Source organism: Centruroides sculpturatus, unplaced genomic scaffold (genome assembly GCF_000671375.1).
Source record: "Centruroides sculpturatus isolate CEXI.00-Female unplaced genomic scaffold, Cexi_2.0 scaffold1176, whole genome shotgun sequence".
In the NCBI taxonomy this organism is placed as follows: Eukaryota; Metazoa; Arthropoda; class Arachnida; order Scorpiones; family Buthidae; genus Centruroides; species Centruroides sculpturatus.
In genome coordinates this window covers 150,586-168,475 of record NW_019385335.1, presented here as the reverse complement: position 1 = coordinate 168,475, position 17,890 = coordinate 150,586, and the positions used below count along the sequence as shown (strand labels likewise).

General features: G+C 24.4%; 1 protein-coding gene across 1 annotated transcript in view; it reads left to right on the top strand.

Moving 5' to 3' along the window:
* LOC111637781 (cytoplasmic dynein 1 intermediate chain 2-like) overlaps positions 1-17,890 on the top strand; it is an 85,419-nt gene that overhangs the window by 23,376 nt on the left and 44,153 nt on the right. Inside the window, exon 7 of the mRNA XM_023383352.1 lies at positions 2,124-2,236. Within this exon, the coding sequence (XP_023239120.1) occupies positions 2,124-2,236 (113 nt within the window). The remainder of the gene's footprint in view (positions 1-2,123; positions 2,237-17,890) is intronic.

Below are 17,890 nucleotides of genomic sequence, written 5' to 3'. Positions count from 1 at the left end.
ATCAAACATAGAGGGTATTGTAGCCTTATGTATTTCATTCAGAGCGACCTTTCTCTACTGTCTATCTCTTCTCCCTCCTTCATTCCCTCCCCTTTTTCTTACCCTCTTTTCTGCCAGCTAAACACTTCATGTACAGTCAATGTTTGACTGAAGATCTGAGTGTTAAGAAAATGCAAGAAAATTCCATACAAAAAATTATCCAGTTATATTAAATTATATGCCTCTGTGTCCTTATCTTATAGTTTAGTATTTATTTATTTAGTCTTTATTTTTCACCTGGTGAAAAATAAAGACTAAATAAATAAATACTAATTTAAGAAAGCCTTAATAGTCTATTTTTCATCAGGTGAAAAATAAAGACTATTAAGGCTTTCTTAAATTTTTCTTAATGATGGTGTCTGTATAATAAGTCCTGTTAATAAAATAAGTCTGAGTAGACATTTTAAATATTAAACTATCTGGTTATGTAAAAAAGTTACTTCTAAAAATGCAACATCAGAATGACACACAAAACTCTGTCAATTTATTTAAAACTCTGTATGAATGTGTCAATAAAGGAGGTGGCGGAACCAAAGTGTTCATCCACCTCCTTTCTTCACACATTCATACAGACACACACTTTTCACACATTGCAGCAGGTCTCTTTTTATTGTTTTTTAATCAGAGTCAGATTCAGGAGAGGCTACCGGAGCTTGCAGGATCAACTCCTCTTGTTCCATCCTTTGTTTTCTGGCAGATGACTTCTTGAAAAAAATGTCCAAGGTGGTCTGTTTCTCTCTCTTCTTCAACACCTGTTGGAAATGATGGCAAGGGTGTCATTGTAGAGATCATTGATCCTGTTGGCCTCAGCTATGTTTGGATAGTGAGTGTTGGTAAACTTCTGAATCTCTCCCCATTTGACAAGGAAGTCCTTGTCAACTTTCACTCATTCTGATGATTTCTTGCTTTGCTTCAATTGAAATCACCTTTCTGTTTTTTAGAAGCCATGATTTGCACAACACTTGAATAAATGTAAATACCCTGCACTGAGATGATGTATGTAATAAACAAGGGAGCAAGCCGAATCCCAACGGGAGCTCTGTACTTCAGATATACTTAATATATTCTAAAAATAGCAGATTGTCATTGGCAACAGCAAAAGAGTGGAAACATCATTCGCACCTGTTCGTAGAAAGTCTGTTGTTCGCCTCACATAACTGCCAAACAGAAAGTCTGTTATTCACAGTCAGTCCATTGCTCGAGTGACGTAACGGCCAAACAGAAAGTCCGTTGTTCGCAGCGTCCATTATTTGAGGCGTACATTATACGAGGCACCACTGTACTTTCCAATGCCTGGAGATTTGTTTTGAAATAATTTTGAATATTTCTGATGCTTAATCTTAGTTTTTAATCATTACTTTTCACTTTTATCTTTTTTATTTGTTATTAACGTTTGTATTTATTTTATTATTTTTACTATTTTTATTTTATGTATTAGCTAATTTTCACATTTATGTAATAGTCAAGTATTTATCTTTGTTTTAATACATGCATATATGACTTTGAATTTTAAACTATTTACAATGTAGAACCTGAAGATGGCCATTTAGGATGATTGAAAATGTTTGTTCATTAAAAATTATTGTTTAATTTTAAAATTAAACTAAAAATGTTAATTAAACTAAACTGTTTAATTTTGAAATTCTAATTTTAAAAGGTTTTTCTTGTTTTGAAATGTTTGAAGTCTATCTAGTTCTATTGCTTATTTAGTGTGAAATATCTTTGAAACTATTAGAACAATTTTTTTGTATCTAACATCTCTGTTATAAAAAGTATTAAGCTCTTTTGAAACTAGCTTTGCTTATTATTTAATTTATTGTGATAAATTATATTTAAGTCACTATTAAATTTACATTGTATCTATATTCAAAAATAATTAAAGAGATGTTAAATATTCTAGATATAGTTTTAAAATGAAATAATTTTCTTACGTTATTATCAAGAAAATAAGTTTTATTTTATAAGAGAACATTAACTTAACTTATAGTAATTTAAATAATTCTCATTTGTATTGTACATTAATAGTCAATCCTATAAATATGGATTAAATTTTACAGATGAGAATAAATTTGTTTCTCTTCCAGGAAACTGAATTTGACAGTTGTAAATGTTCATCAAACAAATATACCACCTAAAGAAAATGTGTCTTATAATAAACAAACACAAACATCATCATCATCTATCAATGATAGAGATGGTAAGTATTAATGTTATATATATTAAGATNTCTTAGTTCCTTTTTAACTGATTAAGAATAAACAGGATTTGAAGAATTCTATAATCATTTCATAAAACAATATTTAAACAAAATGTTTTTATGGGATAACTTCTATGTAACTTCTATTGGATTTAATAGAAATGGTAAGTAAAATAACTTAAGAAATCACACACTAAACAAATTATTATAGATATGATTGATATTGATAAATAAAATTGATGACTAACAGAATCTTGTCAAAAATGAGTGAAATTCTTAGAAGACAATTTTAAGAATGTACTGATATACTATATCATTAAATACACACTTGGATGATACTAAATGTATTGTGAGTAGTTAGTTTATGACAGTAGACAGTTAAGATTTTGAAAATTAAAAAAAAAAAAATGAATTTACTCTCTTGTAAAATAATCATTGGTAAAGGAAAAAGAAATAATTAATATTTATGAAAGAATACAAGCTGTTTTAGACAAAGTGAAACAAATAACTAGTATCAGTAAATTTTTATCAAACCATGTTTTAGCTAATTATACAAATTTATTAACATTAATGTTATCACTTAAGAAATTTAGAATTACAGTGGTGCCTTATACTTCAAATTTAATTTATTCCAGGAGACTGTTCAAACTCCAAATCATTTGAAGTTTGAATCAATTTTTTCCATTAGGAATAATGGAAAGTGAATTAATTTATTCCCAGGCCCTAAACAGTACTTATTTCAACATACTTAAAACAGCAAATATATGTAATTTAAGGAAAAAGTAACACAATTAAATTCCCTGATAATAAATTGAAACATAACAACAACAACAAGTAAACTATGTAAGTACTGTATAATAAAATGAAAATTTCAGTTACTGATTGCACACTGTCAACTTCAGCATCTTAAACACAGCTGTCAGATCCAACCACGTGTACTACTTTCATGCTTTACAATAAATTCCTTTTTTATCTCAATCATAAATATTACAGTCTTTCTCTTGCCTGTTAGACTTCATTCCTTCCACACACTTTTTGGATGTCATAATTAATAAATAAAGGTTATATTTATTGGGCTGAACAAAAAGTTTTTGAGTATTTTTAATAGGTCTCTTTACTTAACATAGATGTGTGATTTAATTATAACAGTTGTGAAATTTAACACATTATTGCTAATTTGAGATTGTATTCTTTGTTTAGAAGAATACAATCCCTATGGTACTAAATTCATTTCATCATTTATAAATATGTTATCCTAAAAACAATGCTTAATGAAATGTTAAAACCATTAAATAATATTGGAAAACTGGAAATTTTTAAAAATAATCTGTTATTACCTTATTATAATATCACTTTAATAAATTTATTAATGTTTGTAATGTGAAATTTGTTATAAACTTTTTTTATTATAAATTTTATCCACTTTCTGGTATAAAATTTCTGATATTTTTCATGAGATTATTCAAAAATCTTTTAGAAAGTACCTGTAAATGATTAAAAAAGACTGTTTTTTGCTCTTTTTTTCTCACATTTTGATGTAAATTCTGAAGATGATGACTGAATGTTGAAAAGAACAAAAATAAACTATTTAAGACTTCTAAAAGATTAAAATTTTTTATTACCATTTTTCATTGTAAATAACAGTATAGATAATAAAGTTCAAGGAAACTTAACTTAATTTTTGTTTTTGGCTCTTTCTTCCCTGTGGACACTAAAAGAACCTTTTTTAACAGATCCATTGTGGATTTTGTCTACAGTGGAGCAGCCAGGCAGTGAAGAATGGGGCCCAACATATAAAAAAAATATTCCGGGGGTTTTCTGTCCCTCTGGATTCAATCCTGGGTCCTCCAGAATAATAGATTAATGCCTTACTTGCCTCAGCCACCCAATCAATTAGACATTTTTTAAGATGATTTTCATATCATTAGATCAGATCTTAAAATTAATGACTTTATTTATTTTTGTTAAGGGACATTTTTTCGGCTTAATTTATATTTTTCGTTTATTTTATCAGCACAGCTACTTTTCCGTTATTTATATTTTAATTTTGTATTTACATTCTTTTTTTGTGTTCGATTTATTCTATGTTATGGTAACTGAAGAAGATCGTTAAGAAACGATCGAAAATGTTTTTACTTTATTAATTTTTATTAGCTGGATTATTAAAGGTGTGTTTTATTCGTATTAAATTCTACTCTAAACCATATGGAATAATTATCATTTTGATGTTCCTACTATTCCATCATAGTCTTTAAGGTTTGATCTGATGATGAGAGATAACTTGACATTTAAAAATTAAAATAGTAAATTCGGACTTCTTAAACTTTATTAGCTTTGGTGTTATTTGTGAAGTCAAATTTTAATGTTTTTCTCAGCAGTGAAAATAAGAAGTAATGAAAAATTATAGAATTATTTAAAACTTCAACAGAAAATATTACATTTGAATCTATATATAAATTTTAATAAAATTAATGGCTTTAACGATTTTTAAAATGCTAATCATTGACTTTTGTCTTGTAGTTTTTGTTTTTAATGAAGGTTGAGAAATGGGCAGTAATATAATTAAGTGAAAAAGCAGTAAAATTGTTTAATATTACTTTTTCAGTACTGTAAATAGAATAATTTTAAAATTATTTATAGTTTTGTAATAATGATATAAAAAAAAATTATTGCAACTGATCAATTAATCTCTTTTCCTGAATACAAGGCTCTCTAAACTCATCCCCTTTTAAGGATAATGGGCTTTACTGGAGAACACGTAAAGGTTTGTGTTAATACGAGCCCAGTCTAACATTTTTTTCCTCTTACTATTTTTTCAGTTTATTAAAAATGACTTTGATATTTTAAGATAGAATGTAAATTTATAGAAACAAATTACTATTTGCTACTTGTTGTTGTATATTAAGAATTTACAAATTCACTTAAATTGTTGAAGGATTTACAATAGACAATAGATATTTATTCCAAATCTTATTAAAATATTTTAAATTTAATAATTGTTACTCTAATTTTCTAATTATCAAAAAGTATAAAATAGAAATAATTTCATTAATAAGTTCATTTTTAACTAAATTTTGACTCCATAAACATAATTCATTAGTACATGCACACTAAAGTAGGTTTGCTTAGGAAGAGGCTTTATAAGCTAATATTTACACACATTTCTAAGAAATATGTCATAATTATAAACAAAATCTACATTATAATACTAAAGTTAAATTATACATTATTCTTATGGATAGAAAACAAAGACAGCAATTAAAATTTCTTCATGAGTAATTAAGCCATGAATAAGCTATAAACAGATTATAGTAAATGAGCTAAAATAAATGTTATAAATCAAGTAGAACTTGTGCATTATTTTTGGGTTTGTAATTCTGTTATGAAATTACTAATGAAACTGTTTCTATTTTCTATTTAAAAAATGATAAAAAATAATTTTCTCATTGGATAAAACTTTCACTTAAGCAAATTAAAAATAAACTAAGATTCTTTTATTATTTTCCATTTTATTTTAAACACAGTTCTCTGAAGTTGATAGTTTCAAAAAAACCTTTGTTTTTTTAAAATTATATGAAAGAACTTTCTATTAAATTATACTAGTTTAATAACATTTATGAAGATTATAGCATGAAATTAATGTTCATACTCTTCTCTATAATAAAAACAATTAAACCCTGAAAAAGCCTTTTAATATGCAACCGTTTTATTATCTTTTTGAACAATTTTGGTCATTTTTAATGATCTCCTTCAAGAATAAAAATCGAATGTTTCTGATTTGTATACAACAAAATTTGTTTTGGAACTTCTTTGCGCACTAGAAAGTTCAAATTTAAAGACGTTCCAAAACAAATTTTGTTGTATACAGATCAGAATCATTCGATTTTTATTCTTGAAGGAGATCATGAAAAATGACCAAAAGCGTTCGAAAAGATAATAAAATGGCTGCATATTAAAAGGTTTTTTCGAGGTTAAGTTATTAATGTTCATATTACACATTTAGAATAACAAACTTACGACTTTTTCAATAATAGTGTTTGAGAAAATATTTTTTATCTGTAAATAATATTAATTCATTAATTAGAATTTTAATTATACATGAAATTCTGTTTTAGTAATATGTTCAATATTATTTTTATTATGTGTTTTTTAGTTGAATAGAAGAGTTAATTAGAATTGAAACACTTTTTTTAAAATAATTTTTTAATGATTTTTTAAAATAAATCATTTATTTACAAATAATTGCTTCAACATAACTTTTAAATAAACAGATAATAAGCACCTTATTAAACATTAAAGAAAATAGGAAACTATTCAACTTTAAACAAAATTTAATATATAATTTAGTTATTGTAATGCAAACTGTTAAAAATAAATAAAATTTTTGCTATTATTCTTAATGTTAAATTCAATTGCATTACAGTGTAATCTTGATTTATGAGCATACCTTATTCCCAAAAATTTGTTGTAAATTGAAATATTAAATAGAGATGAGTTTTTCCATTATTTCTTATCATGGAAATTTGTACCTTGTTTCAATATGACCCAGAGTCCCTAAATTCTCCAAATAACATGGAAGTGCTTCAGAACACTTATTTACCTATCAATTAATGATCCTAAATGAAATGAAGCAATCAGTATTTTACTTTATTCATCAATACAAAAGGGAAAAGATACAAAACAAAAAAGAATGAATACAACCTAAGCAACTATCTATCAGACATTATTTAATGGTAAGAAAACAAAGTTAAGACAATAAGCAAGCAGAAAACAAGTAAAATAGAGTAAAATAATAATGTTTTTTTAATTAATTAATTATAATTACCACTAGAAGAATCTATAATGTAGAGATAAAGTTTACTAAACTGCACAACTGTGTTAGAATGAATGGTACATCAAATGCACAATGGGAATGAAACAAACAAAAAAAAAACAAAATGAAGATTAGGATTTACAAATCATTAATCAGAGTACGCAAGAATTTTAATCTTGTCATACTTGTAACTGGAATATTTTGTGTACATAATTTTTTAATCAACACTTGTTATGGCAAGTATTTTATCTCATAAATGCATAAAGGAATAGAATATAGTTCTTCATATAAAATTCCTCATATATTGTGACCACAATTTATAATTACTCAATGCATATAAATTCATCACTGAATTAGGTCTACATTATAATATTATACTTTCTTTAAATAGAGTAGCTGTATTCTTATTAATTTAACTCTATAATCCTTTGTGTCAGGTACAATATTTCCTACAGCAAACAAATATCCAATGGTTTAATCCAATTTTCTCTTCTATAGTAGAAGAGAAAATTGAATAATAAATTGTGCATGGTTTAACTATTGAATATTTGTTTGCTATAGGAAATATTGTACCTGACATAAAGGATTATAGAGTTTAACCAAACTATAATGCTGTTAGTTTATCTGTTCAACAATATCAATTAATGAACTGATATTTTTTTAAAACCCTTTTCACTGTGGGCACTAAGGCAGATTGACAATACAGTAGTTGTTATTGATAAATAGTATTTTATGTAAAGGATCTAAAAAAATACTTCCAAACATTCTAGAGAAGATTTAAAAAACTTAATCATTTTGTAATATGACTGTTTATAATGTAACACTAATGATTTATGTTTTTATGAGTAAACCAATTAACATATATAATTTACAGACTATTGAATTATTTATTGTTGCTCTTTACATTCAGAATATTTGTACAAAATAAACACACTTAGTTTCTAGTTATGTAAGCTTGAACATAACTAGGGCACTGTTTCATTTAAAACAGTGCCCTAAAAGATAGATAAATTTTAAAATTTCTTTTAAAAGATAAATTTAAAAAAAATTTCTTTTCTGAGGAAAAAGATCACTTCTGTCTTGGAAATGTACTCCATTATATAATTTATTATTGATAATTTTAATATTTTAATATATTTTCTAAACATTTTGAAAATAATGCTTAAAAGATTTTTATTATATAAAGAATAATAAAAGAAACTTAATTAGTTATTATGCATTTTAAAATTTATTTAGTTTCATAATTTGAACCATTTATATAAACTACATAAATAGCATGGCATATCAATCTATATTTATTACTTTTTAAATAGTAATCATTAATGAGCTTTCTCTTTTATTTATAGCACTAAAATTATTTTAAAATTTTATAGTGTTAAATATATCTTTAATAAAAAAAAAAATGTTTAATTTTTTTACATATAATTCAAAAATAAAAAGCATTATATGCTTTATAATTTTTTGTTGAGTAACTTCAAATAAAATATGAATTTCTGTAAATAATGAATTTCAAATACTTCATTTCTAAATATTATCGTCTTTAAATTTGATATTATTTTACTTAATTTCTTTTTAACAAATATCGTATTTATGAAGAAATACATATAAAAAGTTCTTGAAAATCAGATATTTATCTTATAATGTATAAATGTATTTTAGTATACAAAAAACAAATCTCAACAATGACTTTAAAGGATATTGATATTTGAATAATAATAATTTACTATAAGTTTGAAAGTTTAATATACAAGATATCTCTTTATTTCTGTTCATTGAAAGTTTATATATAAATGCTAATATTAACCAGTTAATGCTAATTTTATCCAAGTCTTTTTGTTACAGTAAGTAACATTATTAATTTTGAACTTTATCTGTATGAAGGACACACTATCAAAGTCACAAGAAGAGAAAACTGACAATATCCAAAAACAGATGAAGAAAGCAAGAACTAAACCTAAAATTTTGGCCTTATCCAGATAATGTGGAGTCTGTCTGTCATTATTTAGATACAGCTGAACATAGATGTGTTTTTATAGGCATGAACTTTTTTTATTTATTTTTTTAGCCTCTACATGGGAACAAAATGATGTTGCCCAGTACGGAAATTTATCACCAGATTGCAAGCCAAATGATATCATGATAGTGATTTTTTTTTCATGCCTGTGATAAACTTTTTTAAAAAATACTTGTAAATTCCAGGACTACATTTTATTAATATATACAATTGAAGACAAACAAGTGCCTTAAAAGTTCTTTCAAACACATATGTGATCATGTAAAAGTACACTGCCACGCTACCTTTTATTTTAGGCTGCCACAAAAAATGCAAAAATGTTACCAGGGAATTTTTTATTTATATTATCAATTGTATTTATTACTATGGTCAATCTTTCGCATAGGCAATTTAAGAGATTATATATATATACATAAGTATTCTGTAAATTGAAGTACTTCTTTTTGTTTTTTGTTAGTTTAATTTAAAGCTAGATACAATGTTTATCTTTAATTAAACAGTTTATTAACTTCATTTCAAGCAATATAATTAAGTCCAGCACAAATAAAATGATTATAATTGCTTTATATAATGGTAATTATAAATCAAGTTTATTATTCATTTTTTGAATCATTTTTGCCTTAAAAGTATTTTTAAATGTTCTCTCAGGTTATTGTAATCTGTGAATAACATTTTTATTTCTGCTNTTTACTTTATATTTAGTAAATTTGAACTTCAATAAATAGTAACAATTATATAAACTTTATTTGTGTTTTTAAAATATTGATATAAAAAAATAACTGTGAACTTTTTTTAATTTGTAATTCTTAAAGAAGAAAAGCAATTGCTAAAATTGCTTGAATATTGATTGTTTTGTATAAGAAATATTTATGGTACATTAAACAAAGTGTCTGTGTAGTACATACACAATCTCATGTATGCAAAAAGTAACTACATCTTCCTACAAGCAGCAAGAGACTACAATCTTATTACAATATCTGAGGTTTGCTGAGAGAAAATTTGTTATTTAACACACATTTTTGATCTATTACCATACACCATCTTCAGGTTTTGAACAAATCTGTTCATGTTATGTACTTAAAGAAACAAATAGTTTTTGATATTTTTATTTATTTTTGATTTATATTATTTGTCAGTGAATGTTACTGAAATGCACTTGTTAGATGACAGATTCAAATTATTATCCTTTGGGAAATCCTATGGCAATGTTGTTAATGATCTAGCAGTTGATTATATACAATAGAATCTGCTTATTGTAATAATTCAGTTAGTTGTTGTAGTTACTACTTATAACAATAACTTACTAATAACATTATGTAAGGTAGTAAATAAAGACTACAATCAGTAGAAATTCTAGTTTTATTTATTTTTGCATTAAAATGATATGTTAAAACAATTAATAAATCTTACAAGTTTTAAAATTTATAAGTTATTTATTCAATATTGTTTACTCCTATTGTTTGTAATAACAGCTAGCAAATAATTAAACTAAGAAATGCCAACAATTTAAACCATCCTATTGCAAGCAAGTAATGATTAAAATGATAAATATTTAACATTTAGAGCACTGATTTAAGACTGATAATAATTATGTTATCAGCTACATGTATAAGAAGACAGTTTAAAAATGCCTATTTAACCAAAGGTAATAACTAAACTGAAACACTGATTATAACAACAAAGTTTTGTAAATATGGGTGTGTTGGTACATTGGAACATATTAACTTCAATAACATTAAAACAATTGATAATGAGCAATTATTTTATTGTGACATCACCATCATGCCACGCTGCAATTATTAACTATATTTTTTAATTTATTTAATTTAAGATATATGCTTTTCATCTTCAAACTAGCAGTGTCTTGCCCCTGTACATCATACTTCTTTAGCAATTGAGTCATGCCAGTCATTTAACTCTTTTCAGGGGAAATTTTTGAATTGAAATAACATGACTTTTGGTTTGCATCGAAGATCATATATAGTTAATTGGGACAGATGGTCCCAATTAACTATATATGACTGTCCATATCTGGTTTCATCTTTGATCTATCTAACTCTGTTCTTGAGATTAAGGAAAGACAGACAGTGGGAATTTATAGATCTACAGTTTTTTCAAATTGCAGCCCAACAATATCCATTATTACAATGAGTGACTTCTACATATAAAAAGTTATTTAAAACGATGAAACAATAAGTGAATTCTACTGTATTTACAATCATCTGTAAATCTAAATGTCATTATTTTCTTGGGTGTGCATCTGGTGTGTGTAACTCTAAACTATTTCTTGATAATTATTAATTGGTACAATTAACAAAGCTGTAGACTGAAATTTTAGAAGATTGCAATTGAAATTATTTATTATACTTACATATATAATTTGAGTTATATATATATATGTTGATGATTAGTAATGTAAATTACGTTAAATTTAACAGGATTTCTATTTTTTTTTTTACTTTCTTAGTTTAATATAAATGTTTTTATTAAAATTCAAAATTAATTTGGACTCTTGAATATTTTTTTTGTATATACTGTATTAATTTAATTTCATAGTCATTCTTTGATATATTTATCTTAGGTAAAAATGCTGAATGAAATCATATGATTATTATTAATTTATCATCCTAAAATGTTTTACAGTAATTGCTGGTTAGCAATTTCTGCTACACAACAATATATTAATATACATTAATGCAAGAACACATTATTCTATATTATTTATAAAAATTTCAAATATAGAAATTAAAATATCAAAAATGTATTTTGAAATATATTGTTTGAATGTAAGAATATTTTGTATAACCTAATGAAGAAATTCTTTTTACATTTCCATCCTTTGATAAAACAACAAACAATAATTATTGAAAAACATTTAAAAAGTTTTATAACTAATTATTTTTCAATTGCAACAAATTTGTGTCTGTGTAACTGTTTATAAGTTAAATATTGATCATTGCGTGCTAATTAACATAACATTATAAAGCTCTAAATACAATAAAATAAATCTGAAAAGCTAATTTATAAAGGAATTCTGTTAAAAATGGAATCATTTTTCTATGATCTGATGGAAATTATTTCAAACAAAAATTCAGTGCATTAATCTCAGTATTTATAATGATTTAAAATCTCAAAATTTGCTGTAGTTTTTATTTAATAATTTTATAACAACAACCTGTAGTGTTTGAAATATTTATTATTAATTTTTTTATTTATTAGTATTGTAAAAATATTTGTCATAAAATTAGAAAAAAAAGAAACATTACTTAGTATTTTAAATAATATTTTATTTAATTAAATATGAAATCATATGATGTGGAGAAAATTAAAATTTGTGAATTATATAAAATTAGTATTTCAGAGAAATATTTGGTTGCTATTTTGCATTTTCACACAGTCAACATCTGTTTGGAATTGGCATGAGTAGGTGGTGGATTTTATTTCTGTTGAACTGTCACCCTTCTTTTTAGTCATTTGTTATGTTTTAGAAGTACATCTTAATAATATATTCTCATTTTCATTTCTTACTTGCATGAACTGATAATGACAATCGTTGTTTTTTTTTTTAATTTTTGCTGCTATTATTTCAATATTGCTTTTTTGCTAATGCTTGATTTTAAGTTTCTTAAATGTATTTTTTATAAATTTTAAGTTTTGTTTATTATTATTATTAAAATTGCAAATAGATTGTTTTGCCATGCTAAAATATATGTAGTTAAAAAGAAAGCACTGGAAGAAGTTCCATTAAAACTTTTTTATCACATTTTTATTTATTTGCTGTTTTGAAAAGATCATTTATATCATTTGTTTGTATTGCACAAAAAATTTTATTTAGCATGAATGTTCAAATTTAATTGAAGGAATATTAAGTCTTACATTTAAATAAAATAATTATTATTTTGCATACATTCTTCTAAATTTTAAATGCAATATAATATTTTTGTATAATAGAAAAATATTGTCTTGTTTCGTCAACCTTCATTAAAATTTAAGATTTTAAAATAATTTTAAATTTAAGTATTTTGCACATTTTATTATAGTTAATAACTTATCAATGTTATATTAGTTTAAAATCTATCTAACTTATAATCAAATTATTTTTTTGATTATAAAACAAAGTTACTAATTTCTTAGTTCCTTTTTAACTGATTAAGAATAAACAGGATTTGAAGAATTCTATAATCATTTCATAAAACAATATTTAAACAAAATGTTTTTATGGGATAACTTCTATGTAACTTCTATTGGATTTAATAGAAATGGTAAGTAAAATAACTTAAGAAATCACACACTAAACAAATTATTATAGATATGATTGATATTGATAAATAAAATTGATGACTAACAGAATCTTGTCAAAAATGAGTGAAATTCTTAGAAGACAATTTTAAGAATGTACTGATATACTATATCATTAAATACACACTTGGATGATACTAAATGTATTGTGAGTAGTTAGTTTATGACAGTAGACAGTTAAGATTTTGAAAATTAAAAAAAAAAAAATGAATTTACTCTCTTGTAAAATAATCATTGGTAAAGGAAAAAGAAATAATTAATATTTATGAAAGAATACAAGCTGTTTTAGACAAAGTGAAACAAATAACTAGTATCAGTAAATTTTTATCAAACCATGTTTTAGCTAATTATACAAATTTATTAACATTAATGTTATCACTTAAGAAATTTAGAATTACAGTGGTGCCTTATACTTCAAATTTAATTTATTCCAGGAGACTGTTCAAACTCCAAATCATTTGAAGTTTGAATCAATTTTTTCCATTAGGAATAATGGAAAGTGAATTAATTTATTCCCAGGCCCTAAACAGTACTTATTTCAACATACTTAAAACAGCAAATATATGTAATTTAAGGAAAAAGTAACACAATTAAATTCCCTGATAATAAATTGAAACATAACAACAACAACAAGTAAACTATGTAAGTACTGTATAATAAAATGAAAATTTCAGTTACTGATTGCACACTGTCAACTTCAGCATCTTAAACACAGCTGTCAGATCCAACCACGTGTACTACTTTCATGCTTTACAATAAATTCCTTTTTTATCTCAATCATAAATATTACAGTCTTTCTCTTGCCTGTTAGACTTCATTCCTTCCACACACTTTTTGGATGTCATAATTAATAAATAAAGGTTATATTTATTGGGCTGAACAAAAAGTTTTTGAGTATTTTTAATAGGTCTCTTTACTTAACATAGATGTGTGATTTAATTATAACAGTTGTGAAATTTAACACATTATTGCTAATTTGAGATTGTATTCTTTGTTTAGAAGAATACAATCCCTATGGTACTAAATTCATTTCATCATTTATAAATATGTTATCCTAAAAACAATGCTTAATGAAATGTTAAAACCATTAAATAATATTGGAAAACTGGAAATTTTTAAAAATAATCTGTTATTACCTTATTATAATATCACTTTAATAAATTTATTAATGTTTGTAATGTGAAATTTGTTATAAACTTTTTTTATTATAAATTTTATCCACTTTCTGGTATAAAATTTCTGATATTTTTCATGAGATTATTCAAAAATCTTTTAGAAAGTACCTGTAAATGATTAAAAAAGACTGTTTTTTGCTCTTTTTTTCTCACATTTTGATGTAAATTCTGAAGATGATGACTGAATGTTGAAAAGAACAAAAATAAACTATTTAAGACTTCTAAAAGATTAAAATTTTTTATTACCATTTTTCATTGTAAATAACAGTATAGATAATAAAGTTCAAGGAAACTTAACTTAATTTTTGTTTTTGGCTCTTTCTTCCCTGTGGACACTAAAAGAACCTTTTTTAACAGATCCATTGTGGATTTTGTCTACAGTGGAGCAGCCAGGCAGTGAAGAATGGGGCCCAACATATAAAAAAAATATTCCGGGGGTTTTCTGTCCCTCTGGATTCAATCCTGGGTCCTCCAGAATAATAGATTAATGCCTTACTTGCCTCAGCCACCCAATCAATTAGACATTTTTTAAGATGATTTTCATATCATTAGATCAGATCTTAAAATTAATGACTTTATTTATTTTTGTTAAGGGACATTTTTTCGGCTTAATTTATATTTTTCGTTTATTTTATCAGCACAGCTACTTTTCCGTTATTTATATTTTAATTTTGTATTTACATTCTTTTTTTGTGTTCGATTTATTCTATGTTATGGTAACTGAAGAAGATCGTTAAGAAACGATCGAAAATGTTTTTACTTTATTAATTTTTATTAGCTGGATTATTAAAGGTGTGTTTTATTCGTATTAAATTCTACTCTAAACCATATGGAATAATTATCATTTTGATGTTCCTACTATTCCATCATAGTCTTTAAGGTTTGATCTGATGATGAGAGATAACTTGACATTTAAAAATTAAAATAGTAAATTCGGACTTCTTAAACTTTATTAGCTTTGGTGTTATTTGTGAAGTCAAATTTTAATGTTTTTCTCAGCAGTGAAAATAAGAAGTAATGAAAAATTATAGAATTATTTAAAACTTCAACAGAAAATATTACATTTGAATCTATATATAAATTTTAATAAAATTAATGGCTTTAACGATTTTTAAAATGCTAATCATTGACTTTTGTCTTGTAGTTTTTGTTTTTAATGAAGGTTGAGAAATGGGCAGTAATATAATTAAGTGAAAAAGCAGTAAAATTGTTTAATATTACTTTTTCAGTACTGTAAATAGAATAATTTTAAAATTATTTATAGTTTTGTAATAATGATATAAAAAAAAATTATTGCAACTGATCAATTAATCTCTTTTCCTGAATACAAGGCTCTCTAAACTCATCCCCTTTTAAGGATAATGGGCTTTACTGGAGAACACGTAAAGGTTTGTGTTAATACGAGCCCAGTCTAACATTTTTTTCCTCTTACTATTTTTTCAGTTTATTAAAAATGACTTTGATATTTTAAGATAGAATGTAAATTTATAGAAACAAATTACTATTTGCTACTTGTTGTTGTATATTAAGAATTTACAAATTCACTTAAATTGTTGAAGGATTTACAATAGACAATAGATATTTATTCCAAATCTTATTAAAATATTTTAAATTTAATAATTGTTACTCTAATTTTCTAATTATCAAAAAGTATAAAATAGAAATAATTTCATTAATAAGTTCATTTTTAACTAAATTTTGACTCCATAAACATAATTCATTAGTACATGCACACTAAAGTAGGTTTGCTTAGGAAGAGGCTTTATAAGCTAATATTTACACACATTTCTAAGAAATATGTCATAATTATAAACAAAATCTACATTATAATACTAAAGTTAAATTATACATTATTCTTATGGATAGAAAACAAAGACAGCAATTAAAATTTCTTCATGAGTAATTAAGCCATGAATAAGCTATAAACAGATTATAGTAAATGAGCTAAAATAAATGTTATAAATCAAGTAGAACTTGTGCATTATTTTTGGGTTTGTAATTCTGTTATGAAATTACTAATGAAACTGTTTCTATTTTCTATTTAAAAAATGATAAAAAATAATTTTCTCATTGGATAAAACTTTCACTTAAGCAAATTAAAAATAAACTAAGATTCTTTTATTATTTTCCATTTTATTTTAAACACAGTTCTCTGAAGTTGATAGTTTCAAAAAAACCTTTGTTTTTTTAAAATTATATGAAAGAACTTTCTATTAAATTATACTAGTTTAATAACATTTATGAAGATTATAGCATGAAATTAATGTTCATACTCTTCTCTATAATAAAAACAATTAAACCCTGAAAAAGCCTTTTAATATGCAACCGTTTTATTATCTTTTTGAACAATTTTGGTCATTTTTAATGATCTCCTTCAAGAATAAAAATCGAATGTTTCTGATTTGTATACAACAAAATTTGTTTTGGAACTTCTTTGCGCACTAGAAAGTTCAAATTTAAAGACGTTCCAAAACAAATTTTGTTGTATACAGATCAGAATCATTCGATTTTTATTCTTGAAGGAGATCATGAAAAATGACCAAAAGCGTTCGAAAAGATAATAAAATGGCTGCATATTAAAAGGTTTTTTCGAGGTTAAGTTATTAATGTTCATATTACACATTTAGAATAACAAACTTACGACTTTTTCAATAATAGTGTTTGAGAAAATATTTTTTATCTAGAATTTTAATTATACATGAAATTCTGTTTTAGTAATATGTTCAATATTATTTTTATTATGTGTTTTTTAGTTGAATAGAAGAGTTAATTAGAATTGAAACACTTTTTTTAAAATAATTTTTTAATGATTTTTTAAAATAAATCATTTATTTACAAATAATTGCTTCAACATAACTTTTAAATAAACAGATAATAAGCACCTTATTAAACATTAAAGAAAATAGGAAACTATTCAACTTTAAACAAAATTTAATATATAATTTAGTTATTGTAATGCAAACTGTTAAAAATAAATAAAATTTTTGCTATTATTCTTAATGTTAAATTCAATTGCATTACAGTGTAATCTTGATTTATGAGCATACCTTATTCCCAAAAATTTGTTGTAAATTGAAATATTAAATAGAGATGAGTTTTTCCATTATTTCTTATCATGGAAATTTGTACCTTGTTTCAATATGACCCAGAGTCCCTAAATTCTCCAAATAACATGGAAGTGCTTCAGAACACTTATTTACCTATCAATTAATGATCCTAAATGAAATGAAGCAATCAGTATTTTACTTTATTCATCAATACAAAAGGGAAAAGATACAAAACAAAAAAGAATGAATACAACCTAAGCAACTATCTATCAGACATTATTTAATGGTAAGAAAACAAAGTTAAGA